Here is a 25,409-nt window from a genome sequence, read left to right as displayed (position 1 = left end):
GAAGTGATGATGTATATTAAATTCGTACTATTCAAAGTTGTAGTTATGCAAAATACAGTCTTTGCTTCCAACCCAATGGATTTAGACAGTGAGAATACAAGTAATGTGTCTATTTCAGGAGATCCATTTTGTGACTAATAGGGATCTAGTGGAGTCATGTTCTGATCAGAGACAAGGCATCCAGTTTTAAATGGAGGTATATCTTATTTCTTCTTCTTCTTCCTCTTTAGCATCTCCATTTGGTATCAAGAACCAGAAAGAGCTGGGACATGTAAGCAGTTAAGTCTTAAAGCCCTGGGCACCAAGGCTCAGATACTCACTACTTTGTCTTTCCCTAACACACTCTGTATGAAGCATTTGGAGTCATTAAAAGATAGGCTTTTGATAAAATCAAGGGAATAGTGCTTGAGTCAAAAGTATGTTAGGCTAAGGAACTAGTCTGCTGGGAGACAAGGACATCAACTCATGCAGCAGCTTGTCAGCCTCCTTGCATTTACAAAATCTTTAACATTTACCAACTGCTTTAAAGATATGCTCTCACTTTATCCTCACAACCACATTGGTGTTATTATCCCCATTTTATAGTGAAGGAAACTGAGGTAGAGAGGGTTTTTGGCCAGAGTCACACAGCTAGTAAGTGCATGAGGCTGGGTTTGAACTCTGGTTTTCCTGACTCCAGGTCCAGCCTCTATCCACCAGGACATTCAACTGCCTAGTTCTATCAGAATAATTCTCTGTCCTTAATTTTATTCTCTCTAAAGCTCATTCTTATGACAAGTAAATGACTGGTATCAGGATTGTAAAAACAAGTCTGTTTCCTAGAATATTCAAGTTGTTGAGTCATTTCAGCGATACGCCTCTTTCTGATCCCATTTAAGGTTTCCCTGGCAAAGATACTGGAATGGTTTGCCATTTCCTGCTCCATCCCATTTTACAGATAAGGAAACTGAGACAAACAGGATTAAGTGACTTTCCCAAAATCACATAGCTAGGAAGTGTCTGGGGTCAGATTTGAACTCAGAAAAAAGGATCTTCCTGACTCCAGGTCTGACACTCTGTTCACTAGCCACCTAATCTCCAGTTGTCCTAATCTACATCTGGCTACTGGACCCAGAGGGTTCTGGGAGAAAGCGAGGCTGGTGACTTTGCACAGTCCTATGTCACTTAAATCGAATTCACCTGCAAGTCACGAGGACATTTATGTATATTTAAGAATGGGGACATTTAAGTATATTTGTTAAAGAAAAACATACAATACTTTCAATGATACCAAACTGCCTCCCCTAAAGCAAAAAGCCATCTCTTAGACAATAATATTATGCTATAGCTTAGAGAATAGCTGTTCTCTGTCAGGAAGACCTAAGTTTGACTCCTACCTTGATGAAACAGCATTGACTTTGAGGTTGAAGGACCTGCTTCTGTCGTAGGCTTCCTGTGTGACCTAGACATTACTTAAAGCTCACTAGGCCTCAGTTTCCTTATCTGTAAGTGGAAGATTGTGGACTACATGGCCTCTGAGGTCCTTCCTAGCCCTAACTGATGGTTCATGAATAAGGCATTTCATCTCACTGAAGCACAGTTTCCTTATCTGTAAATGAAGGATTTGGGACTACATGACCTCTGCTATCTAACTCTAGTCCCATGGTCTTAACATCAGGCTATGTGACCTTGGGAAGGTCTCTTAACCACTGAGTGTACTGATCAAGTTTCTATAATGAACAGTTGTTGGTTTGCACTGATAGAGTTTTCTCATCATGAGAGCCCTACAACAATTAAAATATAGGTTTAGACCCTCCTTCCCTCTCACACTCATTCTTCTGGTGATGCTCTAAGGCTCTGAATGACAGAAAACTACTTTCTCTGAAGAATCCCAGTTCCAGTTGATCACAGTTGGCAATAAGCAGACTGAAGAATATTATCAACAATGCTATGTGCACAAGTAATAGCCAAAGAGATAAATGTAAACCTTAAGTTTGCATTGAAAAGAAAAAAGTGGGGGGTAGCTAGATGGCGCAGTGGATAGAGCAACCAGCCCTGAAATCAGGAGGACCTAAATTCAAATCTGGTCTCAGACACTTAACACTTCTATCTGTGTGACCCTAGGCAAGTCACTTAATCCCAATTGCCTCGGCAAAAAAAGAAGAAAAAAAAAAGGAAAAGAAAAAGAAAAGAAAAGAAAGGAGCTGGTCACTGAGACAAACAGCTAGCTAGCTGGGGTACTTATGAGGCACTAAACGGGTCCCAGGCACTGGGTGAAGACCTATGGAAATAAACACAGCAATGACAGCCTGTACCCTCAAGGAGATTCAGCACCTCAGATAGGTCCTTTCTATAGCGTTTGTGGGCAAGGAAAGGGCTTATTACCCCAGCTGAGAAGCACACAGACTTATGGATACAAATACAAGCAACACCGACAGCCTGTACCCTCAAGGAGATTCAGCACCTAGGATTTGTGGTTAAGGGCAAGGAAAGGGCTTAGTACCCCAGCTGAGAAGTGTACAGATTACAATCCGAGTAGGATCACCAACATTACTGTGATCACCAAGGTGAGCGATAAGCAACGAAAATAAAAAATATGAATAAAATCTCTGTACTTTTGGAAGAGAGAATTTTCCACAGACAGATGGAACTCCAAGTTGCTATTTTAGAGACTTTGAGAGACGTTGGCAGTCGAAGCCACCTCAGAAGATGGAGATGGACAAGCCTGTCAGATGGTACCGAGAAGGAGAAAGTCTCTTGTCAGCATTGCTGCAAAGCTTCCGTGCTCTCTCCTCATAGATGGCTGGCATTCATTTAGGGCCCTCCACTTCAATTTGCCTTTTTCTTTTCAGAGCATCTGTAAATAGCCTGCTGTTTGTGTTGTGATTGACAGAGATCTTATTTCTTTGGTGTCATTTAACTGTAAAGTGAAATGCAGTGGGAAGAGCTGCCAATTCCGTCTTGGTTTGCTGCCTCATGGGAAGTATGTCTTGTCTGTAATTCCTGCCAGACTAATAGGGCACAAGGGGGCCTCTTGGTTTCAAGACAGGGCAACAATTAATAAAATTGATTCAATTATCTGGAGAATTAACAAAGTGACTGCTTACCACCATCTCATCTCATCACACCCCTACACAATGCAGAGAGACTAAGTAGAAAGCTCTGGGCTCCCTGGATCATCAGGGCCATGGGTTTTCCTGGGCATCCTGTCTCTTATCTCTGCAACTCCCATACTCTAGATCAGTGGTTCTCAAACTTTTGTTTTCAGTATCTTTATCCTATTAAAAATTATTGAGAATCTCTCCAAAGCGGTTTTGTTTGTTTATCTGGGTTATATTTATAGACAATTACCATATTGGAAATAAAAACTATTTTTGAATTTGTAGACCCTCTAAAAGGGTTTCAGAGATCCCCAGGATTTTCTAGACCATACTTTGAGAACCACTGCTCTAGATGGATGCTGGGTCAGCTTTTAGGATTTATATCAGAAACATGAGTTATAAAGGAAGAGGCCTAAATCTACCCGTTTAAAAGAGGAACTTTGTTTACTTTTCAGTGAACTGATTGATCTCCACTCTTCTTTTTTTCCATTAGCACAGAAAATTGAAAATATTAACAATAAGTTGCAACACCCCAATCAAAGTTTCAAACTGACAACTTTGGTGACCATAACTAGTTTAATGACCCTGGACAATTGATCTTCTCTCTCTGAGCTTCAGTTTTCTCAATTTCAAAATACAATGATTTGTCTGGATAGTCACCGAGATATAATCTCTGATGGTCTATGAGCCTCCAAGATCTTAATTTTCGCACCTTGGCTTCTCTAAAAAGGGAACAGGTAGATTATAAAAATGAAGGCTAATTATGAGCATCTAGGAGATTAGTAAGGTTAATAGTGAGGTAGAGAATGTATAAACTGACTTAAAATTAGCACTCCCAGAATCCCCAAGTAAACAGATATGATGCAAAAGAAACACTTTGCTGTATCAGTCATGGAAGCAGTTTCTAAGGAGAGTCAGAAAGCTGCATTGTTCAACTTCAGACTCAGGAAATAGGTATACACTAAGACCCGTTCCAGGCAGGGCCTGTGTTATGTTCATCTTCCTGCTTGTGGCAGTCATCTTCCTTAATATAATCTTATGACAACGATGTCTTCCTGCCATGTGAGAAAGCAAAAGTTACCTTGTCTATGGAACATTTTCCTTCCTATTGCTTATTAGAGAAGATAAAAGGTTCCCATGCAGCAAAAGGACGATAATGGAAAAAGATTCTAAGGAGATGGAGGGTAATCAGTATTAGGCAGAGAAGAGAAAGAGAAAAAGGAGGAGATGAATCTTCTCATAGAAAGTAAACAAATCCAGACCTTTTGAAGAAACGTTATCCCACACTCTGAAGAACAATAACAAGGAATCACATTTAATGTCAACTTCAAGGATGCTACCAATGCTAGAAAAGAAATTTCAATGGTGATTCATGATTTATATATATATATATACATATATATATATATATGTATATATATACACACAATATATGTATATATATACATATGCATATGTATATATATATATAAATAAAATACAGTTATTAGTAGTGTTTTTGTGTTTCAAAAGTGACAGACTCATTAAATCCTTACCCATTTTGATTAATTTGACTAAAAATGAATGATAGAATCAAGAGAAATCTATATTTTATTTTTAAGAAATTTCTGACATCTTATCTCCTGTGATGTCCTTCTCTGTTCTAAGCCTTGTTTGACTGGTCAATTAAAATGGAGTCTTTAAGATCCGTGTGACTACCATTTAAAATTGGAATCATATTTTAAAAAAATCAACCCCAATTCAAGCTGTATTGGGGGGTTGGATAGAGATTAGATACATTATTGCACACTTAGATAGATTTTTAGGTGAAAAAGATCAAGGAATTTGGTTGTGACCAGCTACTGCGCTGCTCTAGTACCCAGGTGACATGAAGTTTGGAAGAAGGTGCTCAAAGCAGTGAATCACTCCCTGTGGAGAATTTATAGGGAACCTGGACAGGAGTTACACCGCATGAAAAAGCAGAGACATATTGTAATTTGTGCCAATGGAGGGAGTGTCTACTTCTCGGAAATACCAGGCCCTCTGAAATATATGGAAGACACCAATATATGATTGGTGTCTTCTTTGCTTCCTTGAAAGGAACATCAGGGATAAAATGGCCCATTTCCTTTCATCTTTATTTTTAAACATCAGCCCATCAAGAAATCAAGCTTTTATTAAACATTTACCAGATATCAAGCACTTCAATAAAGTTAAAAAGAATTGTAATAGGTAGCAGTGATGGAGACCAGCACAAAACAGAAAAAGATAAGGTTCCCCAAAATGCCATCCATAAAGGGAAATCTGTAATTTATAAAAACTGACAATATCCTATGTCTCAGCCTTATTTATAGGATCACAGGATTTGTAGACCATTTTTTCTAACCCTGGTTTTTAAGAGGTGAGAAAAAATGAAGCCCTGATTAAGTGATTTGTTCAGTCACAGAGGGAGTAAAGTGAACCCCCATTTTCTGGCTCTAAACGCAGGACTATTTTCATGATGCCTCATTACCAATCTATTTAGGTCTTGCTTTTCTATATACAATTTTTAATAATTACATACCATAGCTTGGTCTGATATGATTTCCCTATCATTTTCTATAATATTCTATTAACTTACAGCTCACTCCATGCAATCATGCTTTAAAAATGATCTTTCATTTTCCAAGTCATGCTTTGATAATAATTATAATTTAGATGTTATTTCCTAGCGAAAGAGGAACAGAGATACAGTGGTAGCAGAAGGGTGGGTGTTGTTTTGGTGAAGCTGTTTTGGGGTTTTTGTGCATTAGGGGAAATATGGGTGTCTTATTGGGAAAGGCAAAACCCGCTGGAGAAGATGGAGAACCGAATGTACAAGAAAGAAAAGAGATGATTAATGGGTTGTTTCTGGAGAAAAGGGGTGGGAGGAGACCAGGGGCAAAGGTTTAGCGCTGAAAGAGAAGGAGAAAGGGGCGCTAGGTGGCACAGCCTCGGGATCAGGAGGTCCTGAGGGCAAATCCAACCCCAGACCCGCGACTCTAGCTGAGTGACCCTGCCCAAGTCACTTACTCTGACTGCCTCACTAAAAAAGGAGGAAAAAAGGGAAGGGCACTCCCTCAGAGGATGGGCAAAGCTAGAGAGAAGGTCTCTACTTATAATGTCCTTCCAAAACCAGAAATGGAAGGGGCTTTAAATGTGGGATCTCCATATACACCAGGACCATGATTTCCCTTCCTCTGGATATTCTGCTTTAATTCACTCTGAGATTTGTTTAATTCCTGCTCCCCCCAACTCTTTTATTCCATTAAACTAGGCGCATGGGTGCCTATCATATGTAACATGGATTGCATATGTGTGTGACCAGACATTCCCCATGGGCATACAGACCGTTCATCTGTAGTATGTTCTCATAAAGACATCAGACATAGTTGTGGGAGAGTCTTTGCAACAGCAAACTGTTGCAAACTGGCCTGGCCGGAAATAGCCTCAGGCGTATGTAAAGTTCCGTCTGTGTGTGTGTGTGTGTGTAAGTAAAGAAACTGTGTGTGGGTGTCCACATATACATTATAAAAATATGTCCCTTAGATAGAACTTTAAGGTGTGCAAAGTACTTGTCTATATATACAAATTATATGTATGCACATATATAAATGTATACAAATATATATGTATATAAATAATATATGGGTGGTGTGTATATACAATTTTATATATGTGTATACATATCCTTTACATAGAACTTTAAGGTTTGCAAAGTACTTGTGTGTGTATATGAAGGATATATATGTAAATGTATAAATAATATGTGGGTGGTATATATATACACACATATATAAAATACATATGTATATGTGTATATACACACATATATCTCCTTTCTATAGAACTTTAAGTTTGATAAAGTGCTTTGCATCTACTGCCTCATTTGATCCTCACACACCTGTGAGGGTAACCTATTATCATCCCCATTTTGCAAATGAGGAAGATGGATCCCATCTGTCTATCACATGGACACGTGCCTGCCTGTGGGCTTTTTACAGCTGCAGCTCCTTGCCCAGGAAGAACCAGCTGATAACCTCCATGAGAAGCTGCAAAGAAGCCAGCTGAGCATCCTTGAAGCCGGACAAGATTTGAGAAACGCTCTCTCTTCTCTGGTGCCTTTTCCTTATCGTCATCCCCAACCCTTCTTCAAGGCTCCTCCTTTCTAGTTTACTTAAAACCCCATTCTTCTTGTTTTCCTCAGCATTCCTCGCCCCTCAGCCCCTTGGTCCTCTGACACACGATGTGTCCTCCATGCTCCCGTGATTTCCTCAGTTGCCCACTTTCCCCCGTCAGACAAGGGGAGTGGATCGCCGTATGGCCGTGGGGCTAAAACTCCACGTCTCCTCAAGAGAAAATGAATTTGTACAAGAGGAAATCACATGCATGGAATCACACATCATTTCAAGCATTTAAGAAGCTGGACTTTACCGAGATGCCTGTTTATTGTCCACGTCACTCACCTTATTCGACTACGTTGATTCCATTTTACTTGTTTGACTTTTACGAGCAAGGGCTTGAGCAGGGAATCTGATTGGGGAGATTTATTTTAAAAGTGGAATTTACATCCAACTACAGTCTACATGGAATCTTAAAAGTCACTTAATCCAACTAACTTATTTTACAAATAAGCTTTTTACAGGAAACCACAACCTGGAGAAAGGATTGACTTGCCCCAAGTCACATCAGTCAATGGGTCAGAAATGCATCTCCTAAGTCCTGGTTTCTCCCATAGGATCACTCAATTTAAGTGTTCCCTAAAATCTGCTTCCCATGTAAGTTTAATGCAGTTTTAGATACATTAACGTACCAGTTGACAGCCGATGTTACTGGTCAGTCAATAAATACGACTGGCCTGGCGCTCCTGTGCCCGGATCTCTCTGCTAAGCATCGTGGGGTGCTGAGGATCACAAGCAGTGACTGCAGGAAGGTCACGGCATTGCCCTCTGGCCCTACTGGTATTGCGGACATGCTTGGGTCACTTCTCCGTGACCCTTATTTACTCCCAGAGGCTAGCACAAATATGTACGTGCATCTGCAATAACAGGATGTGCCTGGAACCATAAATCTGATAAGAGTGACTAGGGCTACCTGACAAACCAGAGACATCAGGGAGGAATCGCCACATAGTGCAGCTGTGGAACAGAGATAATCCTGAGTCGCACGTGTGCCATATAACCTCGTTATGTGAGCATATGGTATATTTACCATATACACTTACATACCATTTAAGTGTTTAAGACTGAGCAATAAGGGGGCAGCTGGGTGGCACAGTGGATAGAGCACCAGCCCTGAAGTCAGGAGGACCGGAGTTCAAATCTGGCCTCAGACACTTAACATTTCCTAGCTGTGTGACCCTGGACAAGTCACTTAACCCCAATTGCCTCAGGGAAAGAAAAAAAGACTGAACAATAAAGTGGACTCCATTTTCATGAGTTTTGGTGCCCCACCTCTTTATTTCTAGCTCACTTCGGACATATAGAGCAGCACTCATGTCTTCAGAAATACGGATCTGAACAATGGGCAATATTCAGACTTCAGTATGTAAAATAATAGGTATTTTAGAATTCTGAGCTATGGACTTGGAGATCTGGTACCTTAAAACCTGGGCTAGCCAAATAATCTCCTGTGTTTTCTTGACGATATATTGGCTTTTGTTAAGGAAGCACATTTCTTTCAACACGACAATCCATCCTTCCTTCCCTTTCATAGCCAATGAGTTTACAAGTTCTATTGATTTTATAGACCCAATATCACTGAATCCATTCCCAGCTCTTTTTGCATCTGCCATGATATTATTACACATCTTTATTCCTATCAGTATAAACTGTCACAATTGTCTCATCCCAAATATTCCTAAAGAAATTCCTAATTCCTAAAGAAATTAATTCAGGCTATTCACCAGGAAGTCAAATGCTGAAGCTGAAACGTAAATACTCTGGCCAAATCATGAGAAGATAGAACTCATGAAAAAGGACCCTGATGTTGGGAAAGATTGAAGAAAAAGAGGATGGCAGAGAATGAAATGGATAAATGGTGTCATGGAAACAATGAACCTGAACTTGAGAAAGAAATAGTGAAGGACAGGAGGACCTGGCCCACTATATAAATAGTCCATAGGATCACAAAGACTCGGATGTGACTGAACAATTCACTGGCAACAATGGGAAGAATTCCTGTTTCTCCTTTCACTTCACCACTGTACTGCCAGACAAATGTTCCTTATATACAGATTCATGTCACTCCCAAAATCCTATCCAGGTTCCCTAGTGACCACTGGGTGAGATCAGAAAAGCCCCCAATCTTTCCAGTTTCATTTCTCATCACTCGCCTCCATGGATGCTCTCCTCCAGTGGAACATACCTACTCATCCTCCAGACACAACATACAATTCTCCCATGTTTTTGTACACACTGCTCCCTATGTCTGGAATACCTTCCTTTCCATTTCTTGGATTGGATTACTGAATTCCTCTCCATCTTCTGAAGCTCACCCACCATGACACTTCATCCATCAGGCCTTCTCCGATCCCTCCATTCCTCCCTCCGACCTCATGAGCTTGTGATCTATTACTTTATAATAATATCTCAGTTAATTGGATTCATCACACACAGAGAAAAATAAATTCATTGAGGGCAGAGAATTTATCTTATTTATACTCTGGGTCTCACCCAGAATCTACCAAGCACCCTGCTTTTGCACATGGTGGGTGCTAGATAAATATTTGCTAAATGATTTAAAATTAATGTTACTGACATGTGACCAAAACTGTTATGGAAAAATAAATAATAATATGAGAAAGCCATCTAAACTATGATGCTCTTTTAGAATACAATTACAGAGCAGCCTCTGCAGGGAGAATAATTCAAACAACCAATAAGGGTTTAAGTATGTACTACAGTGCCAGATGTACAAAATCAAGTGAAGTAGTTCTTGCCCTCATGGAACTTATATTTCATTATCAGAGGAAAAAATGTATGTATGTATATGTGCATATATACACACAAATCACATGCAATAGATTGATAAGGTACCTGGGGGGAGACAGAGAGAGAGAGAGAGAGAGAGAGAGAGAGAGAGAGAGAGAGAGAGAGAGAGAGAGAGAGAGAGAGAGAGAAAGTTTGAGGTAAAAGAGTGATTTGGAGTCAGGAGGTCCTGGATTCAAATCCTACTTTCAATGCTGAGTGATCCATTCTGTTCATCTCTAAAATGAACAAGAAATGAAGTGTCTCACTGTAGCTGGACACATAGGAGATCATGGGATTGTAGGCCCAGACCTGGAAGGGACCCCAGAGGCTAACTAATCTACTCCAGCTGCAGGAATTGAAGGCACTTAAGTGATTTGTCCAAACCTGTCCCAGGTAGTTTCATTAAGAGGACACATTTGAACCGGGGGCTTCTGTCTGCCAAGCTGTCCATAGTGGGCCAGATGGCCTGGAACACAGAAGGGAAGAGACCAGAAGCAAGAAGTCCCAGAGTTCTGGAGATCAAAAGGACTCCCCTTAAAGTAGAAGCTCTCTGAGGGCAGCAACGGCTTCTGTTTCTGCTCTTATTGATAGCCCTCACCCTTTGCACACACAAGTCCTGCACACAGGACAGGCTGAATTAGTGCTTCCTGGGGACACTGTTTTGGAAACTCTTGCTTGGGGATACAGAAAGGAATGGGGAGCGTGGGCAATAAAGCAATCAGTTTTTCATGTGGTGCTTAAAGATGGCAGCCAGACGCTCCCAAAGCCTCTAGTTCAATAATAGAAACTCGGCAAATGCCGAGGCGGGAATTGTTATCTCCCTCCCACCGAAATCTTTTGCTGTTTGTTTCTATATTAATAACTTCTAAATATTAAGATGATTTGCCTCCACATGTGTAATTTTCAGACGCTGATAACTGGTTGCCTTGAAGTTAATTGTTTAACGGAAATAATTACATGCTTTTCTGATCATATTGGGAGGCAGCCTGAGAGAAAGTGCAAATTCCGTCTAGAAGTCCTGGGTTTGAATCTGCCTGAGTGCCCACCCCTGCATGGCAGAGCTGAGAGGAAAAAGAAAAGCTGAAGTTCATGTCCTCTGCTCAAGATGCTTTAGCAAAGAAATTCCAATCTCCTTTCCTCCTCACCACACTTCCATTAATAGACTGCAAGCTCCTTAAGGGTGGCTTATTTATTTATTTATTTTTGTAGCCTCAGTGCCTGGCACACAGTAGGTGCTTAATGAATGCTAGTTACAGCCTCCAATTATTCCTCTCCTCATTTTGCAGAGGAGATCCTGACTTGCTGGTGACTATGTAATCAGGAAGCTCTTACTTCCATGTGTAGAATGAAGGGGGTTGGACTTGCTGGTTCTGAGGTCCACTCCAGCTTTAGATCTCTCTTCCCAGGAAGGGCTTCTCTTCAACCTTAAAGTTCAGACTTGTCCTGAAAAACCCACCTGCTACCCACTTAAAGCTAAATATAAAAAGCCAAGCATTGGGGAGGGATGCCAGGCAGATCATTTAAATTTCTAAACGAGATCTGTTCAAATGAAAGCACTTCACTAAAATTTAAAAATCACCCTATTGATTTGGAAGGTGACCACTTCCCACTGAGTCTGAGAATCTAAACCACTCGAGTCTCCTTTTGTAGATGTGTGTTTTTGTTATATATGCTTTCTAAATTATTGAGAAAGACCATGTCCTTTAAACAATGCCTTAAGGTCTTTCTTTTGGAGGAGGTGAGTGGGATAAGGGTTTAAAATTAATGACATTAATTCAAGTCTGTTTGTGAGCTTATGAAAGAAATATTAAGTTTTATGAAAATTGATCACTGCTGAGTAGCTACAAATTTTTCAAAATGACATAATTAAATTAACAAGGCACATTAGCAGTCACTGAGTATACTTGGAGTCTATTTACAATTGAGACCAGCTGTAAGGGAATGTACCGGGAAGTACTCAGAACCCTGGCTGATGGCTGATACTTTTACTGCTCCGAGGTACTCTGCGTCCCATGAGAAACCAGAGGCTGGCACTGGGCATGGAAAGCCAGACACTATTTTAAAGTGTCACCTATTGTGATTGGCAAAGATGGGAGAAAGAGACCTTTGCTCCCAAAGAAACAAGACCCAATCAGAACCGCATTTTACCCCTCTTTCTGTCTTTGAACTAAAATTATTTAGTCTTGCCAAACAGAACAAAAATGACCTTCCAAACATTTTCATTGGGATTTGTTCTGTGAAGTCTAAATACATACATACATATATATGTGTGTGTGAATATATATAAATATCTATATCTATGTTGATTTTATATATAATATATATCATATAATAACATATTTATGCACGTGCATAAATATGTATCATATAACATATGTTATACATATAAACTCTTCCCAAAATTTTTCTATTAGGAGCTGAGTTCCTAATATATCTCAGGAAGGAGACATACTGGCTTCATACTTCGATACATGTGAAGTCATTTTTTTTTCCCTAGTGAAAAATTTCCTTCGCCTTTCTAAAAAATCTCACTTGTCACACACTTCATAGATGCAAAAATAGACACAAAATATAAACTGGAAAGCCTTGCAAATGGTGAATATGAACAGATCTTAAAGAATGCTGAATATATGAAAATTCGACCCTACTCCAAATTTAAAAAACAAAAACAACTATATGGAAGTCTCTACAAGAGCAGGCTTTGCTGCAGAACAGATGCCCGTGTAACATCTATTAAAATATGCTACCTTTGAATCCTACACATTTTTGTCAAGATGAACAAATCGTGTAGAGTTTGGGTGGGCTATTGTGTGGGCTTTACTACCATAATTCTAAAGAAAATAGGAAAGTGCCTAATTATTTTTTTTTCTTATAGCTCAAATCTCTTTCTTGGCTGGCTTCCAAAGCAATTTTGGCACCCACAAAGGCCAGATTATTTTAAGATTGGTTTTGAGCTGTTAAATCCTGCTTCATATGCACCCAAATAGCTAATCTAGATCTCTCAAACAAATCAGTTGAACCTGGATGGATGAGGTGGAGTCCAGAAATTATCCAATTCCCCAGTACCAGCTTTGGTAGATTAGCAGAAAGTGGCCCTTTCTTCTCCTAGACCTTCTTCCAAATCACCTGTGCTTAAGCCTTCTGGAAACCCAAAAGTTCTTTAACAAAACAGATCCAAGATAATAGGACTGTAGATTGAAAGCAGGGAAAGACCTCCGAGCAGACAGGTAGGAAGAAGGGGCTCGTATCTACAACATGTATGGGAATAAAGGGGGACAGCAAGAGGATTAAAAAAGGAATAAAGACGGAATTGAATTTAATCTTCCTGTGTCCTATTTTCTCCATTCTTTCAATGACAAGCCTTCAATGAATGGTCAGGACTTTATGCTTCTCCCTCTGGAGCTCTTTAAAATTGGGCTTTTTCCCCTCCCGGCATTCCCAAGCGTGATCTTCTCATTATTAAACCAGATGGCCAGAGCTCAGGACTAGGAGCGAAGGGTGGGAGAGGTACTGGGCAGCTTTCTCTGCACTTTCGTGGTCAGGCCCAGGACTGTGCTCCATCCCGCAATGGAACGGCCGGCCCCAAAGGTCCTCCACTGATGGAAGGCCTCGGTGAGTGAACGCTCGGAGAGCTGACTCCAGGGATGTTTAAGGAACGAATAAGGAAACATTGGTAAAGTGTCTCGGAAACCTTAAAGTGCTGTGTAAATGTTAGCTCCCATTATCATCCACTCCAATGAGCATTTATTAGCGCTTACCTGGTGCAAAGTGCTGGGGACACAATTAATAACCGGGAAGTCTGGGCCTGCCCTACAATCCAAAGGGAGCGACACTATTTCTATACACGTAATTCCCCAATCCATATCTCCAAGCCCAAGTTTGCTAGGTACAATCCCATAGTCTTCACTTTTCTACAGGATGGACAACTCTGGTCCCATTGGCACTTCCCAGTTATCTAAACCTGAATTTGGCCCAAAAAGAATTTTCAGTCCTGACTCTAGACAAACTTAGTGAATCTGACGGACTCCTGAGAGCGATACCCTTTGAAGTTATTTTTTCCTACATTTCATGCTGTATTATAGTGCACTGGCAGGATTCCATACATAGCATATCATGGAGTGATAATACCGTGGCAGTCTCCTGGCAGAAATCACTTAGCCCGGCCATCTCAAATACACAAGCTACTTTCTTATAATGATCTGTATTAGTACAGTGCCTGGCTTAATAAATATATTTATTTACCTAACTTTATTTTATTTATTTATATTTATATATAACATAATAAATATGAACACAAAACATCTATATATTATGTATAAATAAATATAATATATATAATATATATATATATATAACAAATATAAAAACAAATAAATAATGTTGATTGCCTGATTACTGGGGGTACAAATTAGATACCTATTAGACAAGTAGGGAGTAAAAATTCATTATCATTTGGTTTGTTTTGGCTCATGTTCATATTAGAATTTACCCACTAGTTCCCTTCCCAAATCTACCCTTACTGTCAACCCAGATGTAAAACACAGTGCTGGGCACTATGGGGTTGATAACAGAGATGCAATAAAATATTCTATCACGACTCAACCCAACCTTCTTCCTTTCTGCCCTCCGTGTCTCCATCTGGAATCCCCAGTCTCCTGGCTTGTGTTTCTATATCCCCAGGAGCCTGTTGGAGCCAGTTTCAACAGGCTGGCAGGAGACAATTGTTCTATTTATATGTGGACATTTCCACCTTGAGTACTGGCAAATGGTACAAATCAGGGCTTGATTTATTGTTTTACTGATGGCTTTGATTTAAGAAAGCAATGCAGAAAATGTTAATAAGGCAGACGAAACTTAAAAGTGCATCCTACTTATATTTCCCTCGACACTGAGAGAGTTGTTAAACATTTATCAGCACATCCCTGTCCAGGAGCGACCTTACCTCAGCATAGTGCCACAGATTTAGAGGTAGAAGGAGGCCATGGAGTCCAACTCTCTCGTTTTAGAGATGAGAGCCTAAGGTCCCAAAAGCTAAAAGATTGGGTTTCCAGGTAGAAGGGTTTGAACTCAGAACCTTTAACTCCCAAAGGAGTACTCCTTCCAGAATACCCTGCCACCATGCTGCCTCTCACTTAATTCACCTCTGAATTTATACCCAGTCACAGCAACAAATACTTATTGAGAGCTAAGCCATAGGGATACAAAGAAACCCAGTGCTTGCTCCCAAGAAGCTTGTCTAATAGCATCAATATTACCACTGCTAAAGACCAATTACTTTGTGGTTACCCCTGCTCCGACTACATGTTAGTTTTGGGGTCCTCGAGGACCAACTTGCTCAGCCTTGAATCTCAACCTCTGGAACCTCTGTGGAAGCCAGAGATGAATCAGATTTTAAAAGTTAAAAAGGAACCTAAAAATAATCCTCTCTCCTAGGGTGCTCTGCATTTCCGTCACTGTAGTTTCCAGATTAAAGCTTTGCTGATAGAATTACAGTTACCTATCAAAATAAGAATCTGGTGCAAATCCCTTCTGAACCAGCTTTTTTTTTCTGACACAAATTAGCATTTCTTGATATGACTAATGACTATCAGCCTTTGCCTGTAACTATAAGCACAAGAAACAAAAGATCAAGAGACTTTAAAATAAATGCTCCGGAGAACAGAAGGGCTGTGTGGGTGGCTAGGCCCCAGCAGCAACTGTGAAACCCAGAGAGTCTTTCTGATCTCTGTGGCGGTTCCTTAATCCCCCACCCAGCCAGAAAGCCCCAAGGATCCTGGCAATGCTGTTGTTATCGTTGTCTCCAGGAGGACCAAGACATCAGGGAGTGACACCGTGATGTGGAAGTGAATGGGATTTAAGTGAGGTGGGCTGGGCAAGGTCACCTGCCTCACCTTCCCTTCCAGAGCCATCTGAGTCTAGTGGCCAGAGACAGATCAGGATGACTGGAGATACAGTGGCAGATGTGGAACTTTTTAAGTTAAGGGCTTCAAAAGGTCTCAGTTTGACTAATGCACCCACAAAATGAGTAGCAATCTAGCAAATAATTTCCTTTTTTAACAGATAAACAGATAAATGAGTGAATGAATGAATAAATAAGAAACTAAATAAATAATAATAAATACATACATGAATGAATGGATGGATGGATGGATGGATGGACAGATAGATCTGGGCAGGGAAAACCTTCACAATTTCTGGCCAGAGCAGAAATGATTGCTATTTACATTCAATTCTAGCCAATCAGGACCCAAATAATGACTTATAGTGTTTGGCCTGGGATCTATTGGTGGCCAGTCAATGAGAATCAGATTGGTTTGGGTTCAAGGAATAGTCCTTAAGGAAGAAATCTAGCCAGTAAATCCCAAGATATACTGGGAAGGTTCAGAGATCCAAACTGCTGGTAACCTACAGCCTTGGGTACCAACACCTGCAATAGAAAGGCCTCCCCAAGGACAATGCAGGATCCGTGATAAATGAAGACAGAAGAATATCACGAAATCATACAGCTATTGACTTACAGAACCAAAACGGACCTCAGGGGCAATCTGGCCCAGCCAAGGGATTGACTTGTGGGTATTCCATCTTTGTTTAAAAATCTCCAAGGAAGAGGGATCTTCCTCCTCCACAGGAACCTCATTCATATTGTAAAACAGCTACCATCTCCTAGGAGGCAGCAAGAAGGCTCAGGAGATAGGGCAGTGGGCTCTGAGTTCAAACCCAGCCTCAGACACTTACTAGCCGTTTGACTCTGGGCAAATTACTTCATTCTGTTTACCTCAGTTTCCTCATCTATAAAATGAGCTGGAGAAGGAAATGGCAACCACTCCAGTATTTTTGCCAAGAAATCCCTCCTCCCCCCAAAAAAGTCACAGAGAATTGAATGTGATTAAAACTACTCAACCACAACAACACCACAAAGGTCCCTTAAGCGGCAACTAGGTAGGTCTTGGAATAAAGAGGACCTGAGTTCAAATATGGTTTTACTAGCTGTATGATCCCATTTGCCTTAGTTTCCTTATCTGCAAAATGGGGACACATTGGAGAAGGAAATGGCAAAACTGTGCCAGTATCTTTACCAAGAAAACCCTGTGGATAAATCCATGAGGCCACAAAGAGTCAGATGTGACTGAATGACTGAACAACAAAGGTCTCTCTTATAGCTCTAAATCCTCAGTTGATAATAATAATTATTATTATTGTAGTTAATACCAGCTAGTGATTATAGAGCACCTATGAGGGACCAGGCACTGTGCTAAGTGCTTTACCAGATAATATTGAGTTGCGACAAAACCTTGTTTCATTTTTGTTCTTATTTTGAGACTGGATGTTCTGTGGAGAGCCATTCGCGAGCCATTCCCTGGAAGGATTGTTGCAGGAGCTTTAAACCTGTCCTGTTTTTCCTACTTGGGCAGGACCTTCCTCCTTAAGCATCCTCCACTCCCTGAAGGCTCCCACATCTGGACCAGACTCTGTGAAGACATCCAATTGCAGCTCAGAACTCCCCAACTCCAGCAATACACCAAGCTCAGCACACAGTAGGTGATCAATGCTAACTGACTGTCCCTTTGATTGAACTGAATCTTAAAAGCTGACACCTAGAGCAAAATTTAAAATGCAAAGAGAATCCTACAATATTCTTTTTGTTTTTCCTGGATTAAGTAAACTTCCTCAACTTCCCCTGCCCCTTCCAATTTTTACAATATGGAAATTGGGTAGGTGTGTTTGTGGTATGAGAGAGTGAAATCATATTTATTTATCAGTATACATGTGTCTTCCAGATCCGCAAAAAAGAATGAGAATGAAGTCTCAATATTCATCATGTCAGCACTTGAAGTGCAGTGTTCAAAACTTCCAAATCTTGGTAAAGGCTGCAGTGAGTTCAAATGCTGCTCAATTCTTAATATACTATCTTGTCTTGGCCATTCACTGCCAAGCTGTCCGAGCCCTGCCCTCCTTAATATGTACGGGGAAATCCTGGATCACGAGTTCAAGATTCGCCAACATCAACTTGGAGAGGAAAGGATTCTTCTTCTCTTATATATAGTTGCAAAGTTTCCTTTTTTAAATCTGAATTTTCTATAGGAAATGGCAGAATTCTGAACGATGCGCAGGACAGTGGCCACAACCTTATTTTTATTATTATTTTAAGAAACAGAAGCAAATTGTCACTTACCCGCCTTCTGACACTGTACAATCTTCTCGTAGACAGAATCGGCATTTTCAATTAAAGTCTTGATGGTCTGAATCATCTGTATGGGGAATATCCAGAGAGAATGATTAACGCTAATAACAGGCTACTATAGTATAAGCCCCTGATACATTTTCACTTGCAAAAATATTACATGAGGCTTTTGATCTAAAATGTCAGTCCTAGATTAAGGTTTGTGCTCTCCTTTGAGAGAGCTGATACAGTCAGAGACTGTTGGGTCCCTGTGGAGAGATGCCCACTGTTTTTCCTGTGATTACAGGTGCTAATAATGTCCTCAGCTAGAGTTCAGGCAATACAACCTTGAACTTGAAACTTGAGTCAGTAAAGGAGGATTGAGTTGAGTGTCTGAGCTGGCAAAGCTACAGATAAGTTTGCATGGCTGAGGATGGGAGATTAAAAGCATCCTTAAATCATTCATGGTGACAACAGTGTCGGCCTTTAGACCTAACACCTATGCATTTCACACACTTCAGTAAATGGCCTTTATTGAAAACTGAACATGCTCTATTGATGATTTAAACCAAGGATGAAAGACCCCAAGCTTCTAAGGCCGTTGTCATGAATAGTACGAGCTTTTTAAAATGTGATCTAAATGCATCCTATCAATGATTCGATGGAACTCAAAATGGTTAAAAAAAGTTAAAATTATTTTTATATATAATTACATATATATAATATAATCATAATTATGAAAATTATTTTTAAAGAGTCTTGAAATACAAAGATGTGATTGTTGTTCCAAAGGGCACTCACTCACTGGCTTGTTTTAACAAGATGGATGAGGAGGAAGGAACCAGACTGAGTCAGTGGGTCCAGGACAATGCAACATGTTATCTTATTATCATAAGAAAAAAAGTCTTCATGAAAACCAGTGTGAAGGCTAGCTGAATTCCTGGCTCTGAAATCATATGCAAAATGCACTTTAACTGGTCTTTTTACTTATTACCTTCCCCATTCTCAACGCCAATACAAACAACCCAAATGATTGGAAACGTTTGAATGGGTTCATTTGTTCCTCACACCTCATGGTCCCGCAGAAGAACCCTCATTCTCTTTGCTGTGTTGCTGTTCAGTCGTTTTTCAATGAAGTCTGACTCTTGCAGACACCATTTAGGGATTCCTTGGCAGATCCTGGAATAGTCTGGCATTTCCTTCTCCAGTTTTATTTTACAGATGAGGAAACTGAGGCAAGCAGGGTTAAGTGCCTGGCCCAGGGTCATATAACTAGTAGTTGAATCCAGATCTTCCTGACTATTCACTGCCTCACCTAGCTGCCCCTTCCTGCTTATACTGATCTCTTTAAATCCTCCAGAAGAATATCAACTCATTGAGGATGGGGCTGCTTCCTTTTTGTCCTTGTATATTCACTTCCTAGACCAGTACATAGTAAACACTTAATAGGGATTTGTTGGATCAAATTGGACCCTTTCAAAAAGGACATGAGATCTTCAGCCTAAAATAAAAATTTCTAGCATTTATGTAGCATTTTAATGTCTGCTGAGCATTTTACAACATATCGTCACAACATGCTGTGAGATGAGTGCATTATTATCCCCATTTTACAGATGAGGAACCTGAGATTGAAAAAAAGTTAAGTGACTTTCCCAGGAGCACATAGCAAATAAGTACTTGTAAGTCAGGGTTGGAACTCAAGTCATCTTGAATCCAACACTCCATCCAGTGTTCCAGTCACTATCATTTGTCAATGAGTCAGTTGTCAACACTGACTAGGAGCTCGTCACGTTCAGGAGGCCGTGACAGGAGTTTCAGAGTCAGAATCCCAAGGAAGAGACTTTTAATTTTCTGAATTTCATGTTTTCAAATGGGCATTTTAGATTCTGGTTAATTTCCTGTGAAATTAGAGCATCCTAATCTGCGGCATGGCGTATTAGCGAGCAATGATGGGACGGAAACGAGAAGAATAAGAATGAGATCATTTAGAACAAATCTGGAGACTTTCTCATTAAGTCACAATCACACCCCAAATCTCTCGCAGGTTTGGAAGGCCCCAACCAGGCCAAGTGGGGCTCGCTGGGATGGATGCCAAGGAACACACTTGTCTCCTGGCAGGGTCATCCCACGACTCTGGGATTCAGAGCACTCCCAGCGTGGCAGAATTACCCCTCAGCTCCTGTAGACTTAGACCGAGCTCCTTTCAGCCTGGCAACCAAAACCCCACAGCACCAGGTCCCATCTTTGGTCGTGTACGGCCCAGCCCAAGTAACCCAATAACAGACTCTCAGGGGGGTCACCCTCCCCATCTGTGCGGCTGCAGAGGCTTCCACCGGGCCCTGCTTCTGCACCTTTGCCTCTGGGAGCTCCCAGCTCCCTCCAAGCTCAGCCTGGGGGCTCCTCATGGCCACAACAACAGTAATAATAGCTACTGAAGAGAGCCTTTCTCAGGACTTGTCTTTTCTTCTTCTTACAACCCTTCCTTTTAAAATTACTTTTAGTATTTAATTATCTATGGACCCATTGGCCCACTGACAGCCTTCTGAGTGCAAACACTTTGTATTTCTTACTCACTAGAGATTTAATAAATACTTATTGAACCAAATTATTAAGTACCTTCTGGGTGTTGGTCACTGAGGAGAAATCTGAGAAAGGTTATGGTGGGCAAGGTGACCACATCCAGGACAGCTGCCAACTGCTGGTCCAAATAAGATACTCTTTGTAAAGAACTTAGTGCAGTGCCTGGCACGTGGGAATTAACAAATACTTGTTCTCTTCCCCTTTTTAAAGGGCTCTGGAAATTTTTTTTGCATCCTTAACCCAATCACAACCTCTTTCCCCCTTCCCACTCTCCAGAAGACACAGTCTCTCTGTCCACATCATCTAGAAAGAGCTATCGACTGTTCCTGACCTTCCCTCTGCTGATCTTGGTCTTACTTAGAAAAGCCTTCTGGGATAAGAAGCCAAAAAAATAACTAAGATAGGAACCTGAAAAAATGCATCGCCCAATCTAGGGCATTCACTGAGAAGTCTCTGTGTTTGGCTCCTGCCCCATGGAGCACGTTGCAAGCTGGGGAATGCGCCTTTGTCTTTGGGGACTAAAGGCCGGGTTACCGTCCACGCCTTCATCCCCACTGTGCTCCTCCACAGAGTTAAACATGGTGTTTTATTATTGGCATTATTGTCCAAAGGTGATTTCCTGAAGCACTGCAGATGGGAGCCAGCCCTGAGAACTGGTGCGACCAGCGGCCTCCATGGCCCCTTCCATTGCCTGCCTCTCTGATCCTATTCCTGAGCTAAGCAGGAATCTATTAGCTACCTCACACTTGCCTCCATTAATTCAATCTAATTCTTTAAAATGCTTGTTAAATAATCTATTATATGCATCATGATGCTAGACACCAGGTACCAAGACAAAAACACAATAGCCCCCGGCCTCGTGGAGTGAGGGAGCACAGAAAGCCCATTTGCATGTGAGACAAAGTCTGAGTATAGTAAGCATAAAAGATGACTTCAAAAGAGCTGTTGCTCACAAATACCCCCAGAGAGAGGATTGTGGGAACCGAGTGTGGGTCACAACATAGCATTTTCACTTTTTCATTGTTATTCACTTGCATTTTTTTTCTTGCTCATTTTTTCCCTTTTTGATCTGATTTTTCTTGTGCAGCAAGATAATTGTATAAATATATATGCATATATCATAGTTAACATATTTTAACATAGTTAACATATATTAAATTATTAGATATTAGATTGCCATCTAGGAGAGGGGAGGGAAAAAATTTAGAACACAAAGTTTTGTGACATGAATGTTGAGGAATTATCCATGCATGTGTTTTGAAAATAAAAAGCTTTAATAAAAAAAAAAAGGGTTGTTGCTCAGTAGCATCTGATTCTATGGGACCCCATCTGGGGTTTTCTCGGCAAAGATGCTGGGGTGACTGACCATCTCCTTCTCCAGCTCATTTTACAGAGGAGGAAACTGAGACAAACTAGGTGAAGTGACTGCCCAGGGTTACCCAGCTAGTGTCTGTGGCTGAATTTGAATTCAGGTCCTACTGCCCCCAGGGTGGGTGCCCTATCCATCGCCCTGATCTAAAAGAGGAAGAGTACCGATTATAGGTAGGACCACAATGGGCCTTGTGCAGAAGCTGGCACCTGAGCTGGGCTTTGAAGGAAGGAAGGAATTCTGTGAGGCGAGGAGTCTAAATATCTTGTTTTCTATCAGCCAGTTTTGTTTTTAAAAAAGTCACTTAGAATCTCATTTTTAGGTAAGAAGAGAACCATTAAGTGGTTCCTGCCTCAAATTCTTTAGCTTTCAGAGCTTGTAGCTGCTTTGGTTTCAATAACATTCACCCCCTGGCAATGATGGCTTTTTTCGTTTAGTAAAACTAGTCCAAGGAAGCTGGACCGGGCCAAAGAGAATGTCCAGAGAGATAAATAAGCAATTGGAAACAGACCTTCTTGTGTAATCTTGCCGTTTCTTTGTGCGCTCTATTTTCACAGCAAATACGACCACAGTTCAAGAGAAGAGTGTTTATAAGCAGAGGGAAGTTTCCCAGACTCAAGAACACATACCCTCTTACAGGATGGGTTCTGGTGCCTCCATATACAAAGGTTCTGCAAAGACTGTTCCCTGGTGCCAGGCCCTGACCCAATCTACCCAAAGATACCACGATTTGCCTTCATTCCCGAGCCTAGCATCATCCCAATGGACTATGTGTTAGTGTGGAGGCCTGGGACATCTCAACTTCTGGAATTGTGTTAAACAACAACAAAAATAAACTAGGTAATTAAAATAAACCAGAAGGTCAATTCATGAACATCATTGGTTGGAATACAGAAATGAGAAGCTGGAAGAGTGGGGAAGAGACACAAATACAAAACATCTTGTTTCAATTTTATTTAAACTAGCAGAAAAAAATCTTACATCAATTAACAGGTTGTGTTGTCAGAAGCAGCTCTGGACTTCGATGCAACGAGAAATCAAACTTCCATTTTTATAAATAATGTAGTCAAGGGAAACAGAATAATTATATTTCTGTAGATTTCCCTTTGACTTTATTCTTTAGAATGTGAATGCCCACTGGCCTGGATGTGAGGGAATTTCTGGGTTCTCTCCTTACCTCCCCCCAGTTGGCTCCTCAATGATCAGAGCTTTCCAACATGGCTCCTTGAATTTCCCTTTTTTCAGTTATACCTAGCACAATTCCTGCTACAGAGAAGGAATTTAATTGATGAAGCCCAGCTTCTTTCTCTTTCCAGATCAGGAAACAAGAGGCCCAATGAGGAAATGTGCTGACCAATATGGAGTGGGGAAGTTGGGATTTGGAGCCAGGGACCTCCCCACTTGATCACATGTTATTTAGTTTTATTTTTGACAAGTGGAGCATTAAGGAAAACAAAGTTTTCCAAGTATGAAAAGATAGCTTTAATAAGAGGTTTGCTTATAATACTATGAACTAACTTGGCTATTCTTTAATGTTTCAAAAATCTGAGATTTTAAGTCCATGGAAATTCCCTTTGCCATTGCTGGTCACAGCTCATCTTTAACTTTCTATTACTTATCAGATAAATCCTACAGGATTTCTGGTGTTTATTAGTTAAGTAACTTATTGAATTCATAAGCTTCAGAGGCAGGATTTGAATCCTTGTTTCATTACTCTAACTTTAATACTTTATCCCCTTCTAATGATGGTCTATTCAAGCTCAAAAACCCTGGATGTTTTATTCAGCAAGTTCAAAACCCTATATGTAGGTTAACTCCCTGCTGGTCTTTGGCTCTGAAAGACAATTTCATTCTTCCTTTCCCATATAGATATTTGTTTATTTTAATATAAAATCTGATCAAATTTGAGAAAACAGACCAAGTCATTCCTCATCTCCCTTTTACAGCCAAGCATCTGGCATTGGATGGGCTGCTCCTTGTTTGGAAGAACGAGCAGGATATGTATTTACTTTATGGGTCACTGTTCTGAGTCAAGTTTCAACAATCAGAGGACCAGGAAAATGTGGGAGATCATTTTAGGTAGGCAAACTGCATATGTAGCCAAATCAGCAGCAACAGTTGCTAGAAATTGGTCATATTCACACAGTGGCAAACATCAGGATGTTTGGAAATTATTTACATTTTTTCCATTTTCATCAGAATATTTGAGGTCATGAACACAAAGATGAGAAGCAATTCCACAAAGTTCTTAGTATTTTTAAATTGAAAATGCCTTACCACGTCTCTCTATACAAAAAATAAACGTTTCTTAAAACATTTATTCTGAACTCTCATTTCCAGATGTAAAATTTTCGATTTGTCTCTTTCAGTCCTTTATTCTTTTCTAAATCCTATTAATTATCTTGATGGATTTGGAGTCAAGGGACTGATTTCAAATCTCCTATCCTAAACCTTATTAGCTTTGTAAACCTGAGCAAATCACGTAAACTCCCAAGTAACTCAATAGCTCCCTACAATTTCAGTCATGGTCCACTGCCATTTGCCTTGTTTTGATGGGCCGAGGTCCTCAAACTGTTAAAATAATTTTTTATGTCTTTCAAGGGGGCATTGGAATTTCCTAGTGTATAGCCAGTTGGCTGGGTGGGCAAGCCAAAAAGAAATTTAAAAATCAGAAGACTCTTCTAGTCCATATCTTTGAACCACTTAGCCAATTTCAGAGCATTTTACATACATATATAATCATATATATATATATATATTATAGATATTTACATTATACATTATTATGTATGTTATACATATACATTATGTACATTTTATATACATTTATAAACCAATGTTTTTAAATGAAGAACAATTCTGGGATCAGACAACTTCCATGTCAGTGGGTGGATTTCAAGGTCTCAGTTGAGGATCAGGGAGGATCCCAGGAAAGTCTGCTTAAGCCAAGACTAATTTTGCAGGATTTTTAGCAGAGAAATTTAAATGCCCACATAAAAGAAGTTTTATATCATTAGAAGAAAGGAACAAAAAAATTCAGTGTGATCCTAAGGTTCACTTTGTTCAGTGATGGCGAGAAAGGCTACCCATGCTGCTCAATTTTCTGGGGAGATTGTGGGCCCTCCTTTCTTTCTATACTATGCAATGTGTACATCTATACAGAAAATCAATTTCCAAATGCCAGTCCTGGGACACAAAGCCCCTGAGGAATATCCAAACACTGAAGCTTTCATCTGCGAGATTCTTAAATA

General features: G+C 40.3%; 1 protein-coding gene across 2 annotated transcripts in view; it reads right to left on the bottom strand.

Moving 5' to 3' along the window:
• PLCL2 (phospholipase C like 2) overlaps positions 1–25,409 on the bottom strand; it is a 211,649-nt gene that overhangs the window by 22,757 nt on the left and 163,483 nt on the right. For both annotated transcript variants that reach the window (XM_031940317.1, XM_031940318.1), the window contains exon 5: positions 18,222–18,297. In XM_031940317.1, coding sequence (XP_031796177.1) covers positions 18,222–18,297 — 76 coding nt within the window. The remainder of the gene's footprint in view (positions 1–18,221; positions 18,298–25,409) is intronic.

Source organism: Sarcophilus harrisii, chromosome 5 (assembly GCF_902635505.1).
Source record: "Sarcophilus harrisii chromosome 5, mSarHar1.11, whole genome shotgun sequence".
Lineage (NCBI taxonomy): Eukaryota > Metazoa > Chordata > Mammalia > Dasyuromorphia > Dasyuridae > Sarcophilus > Sarcophilus harrisii.
The sequence above is the reverse complement of the archived record's forward strand: the minus strand, read 5'-3'. Positions and strand labels throughout refer to the sequence as shown.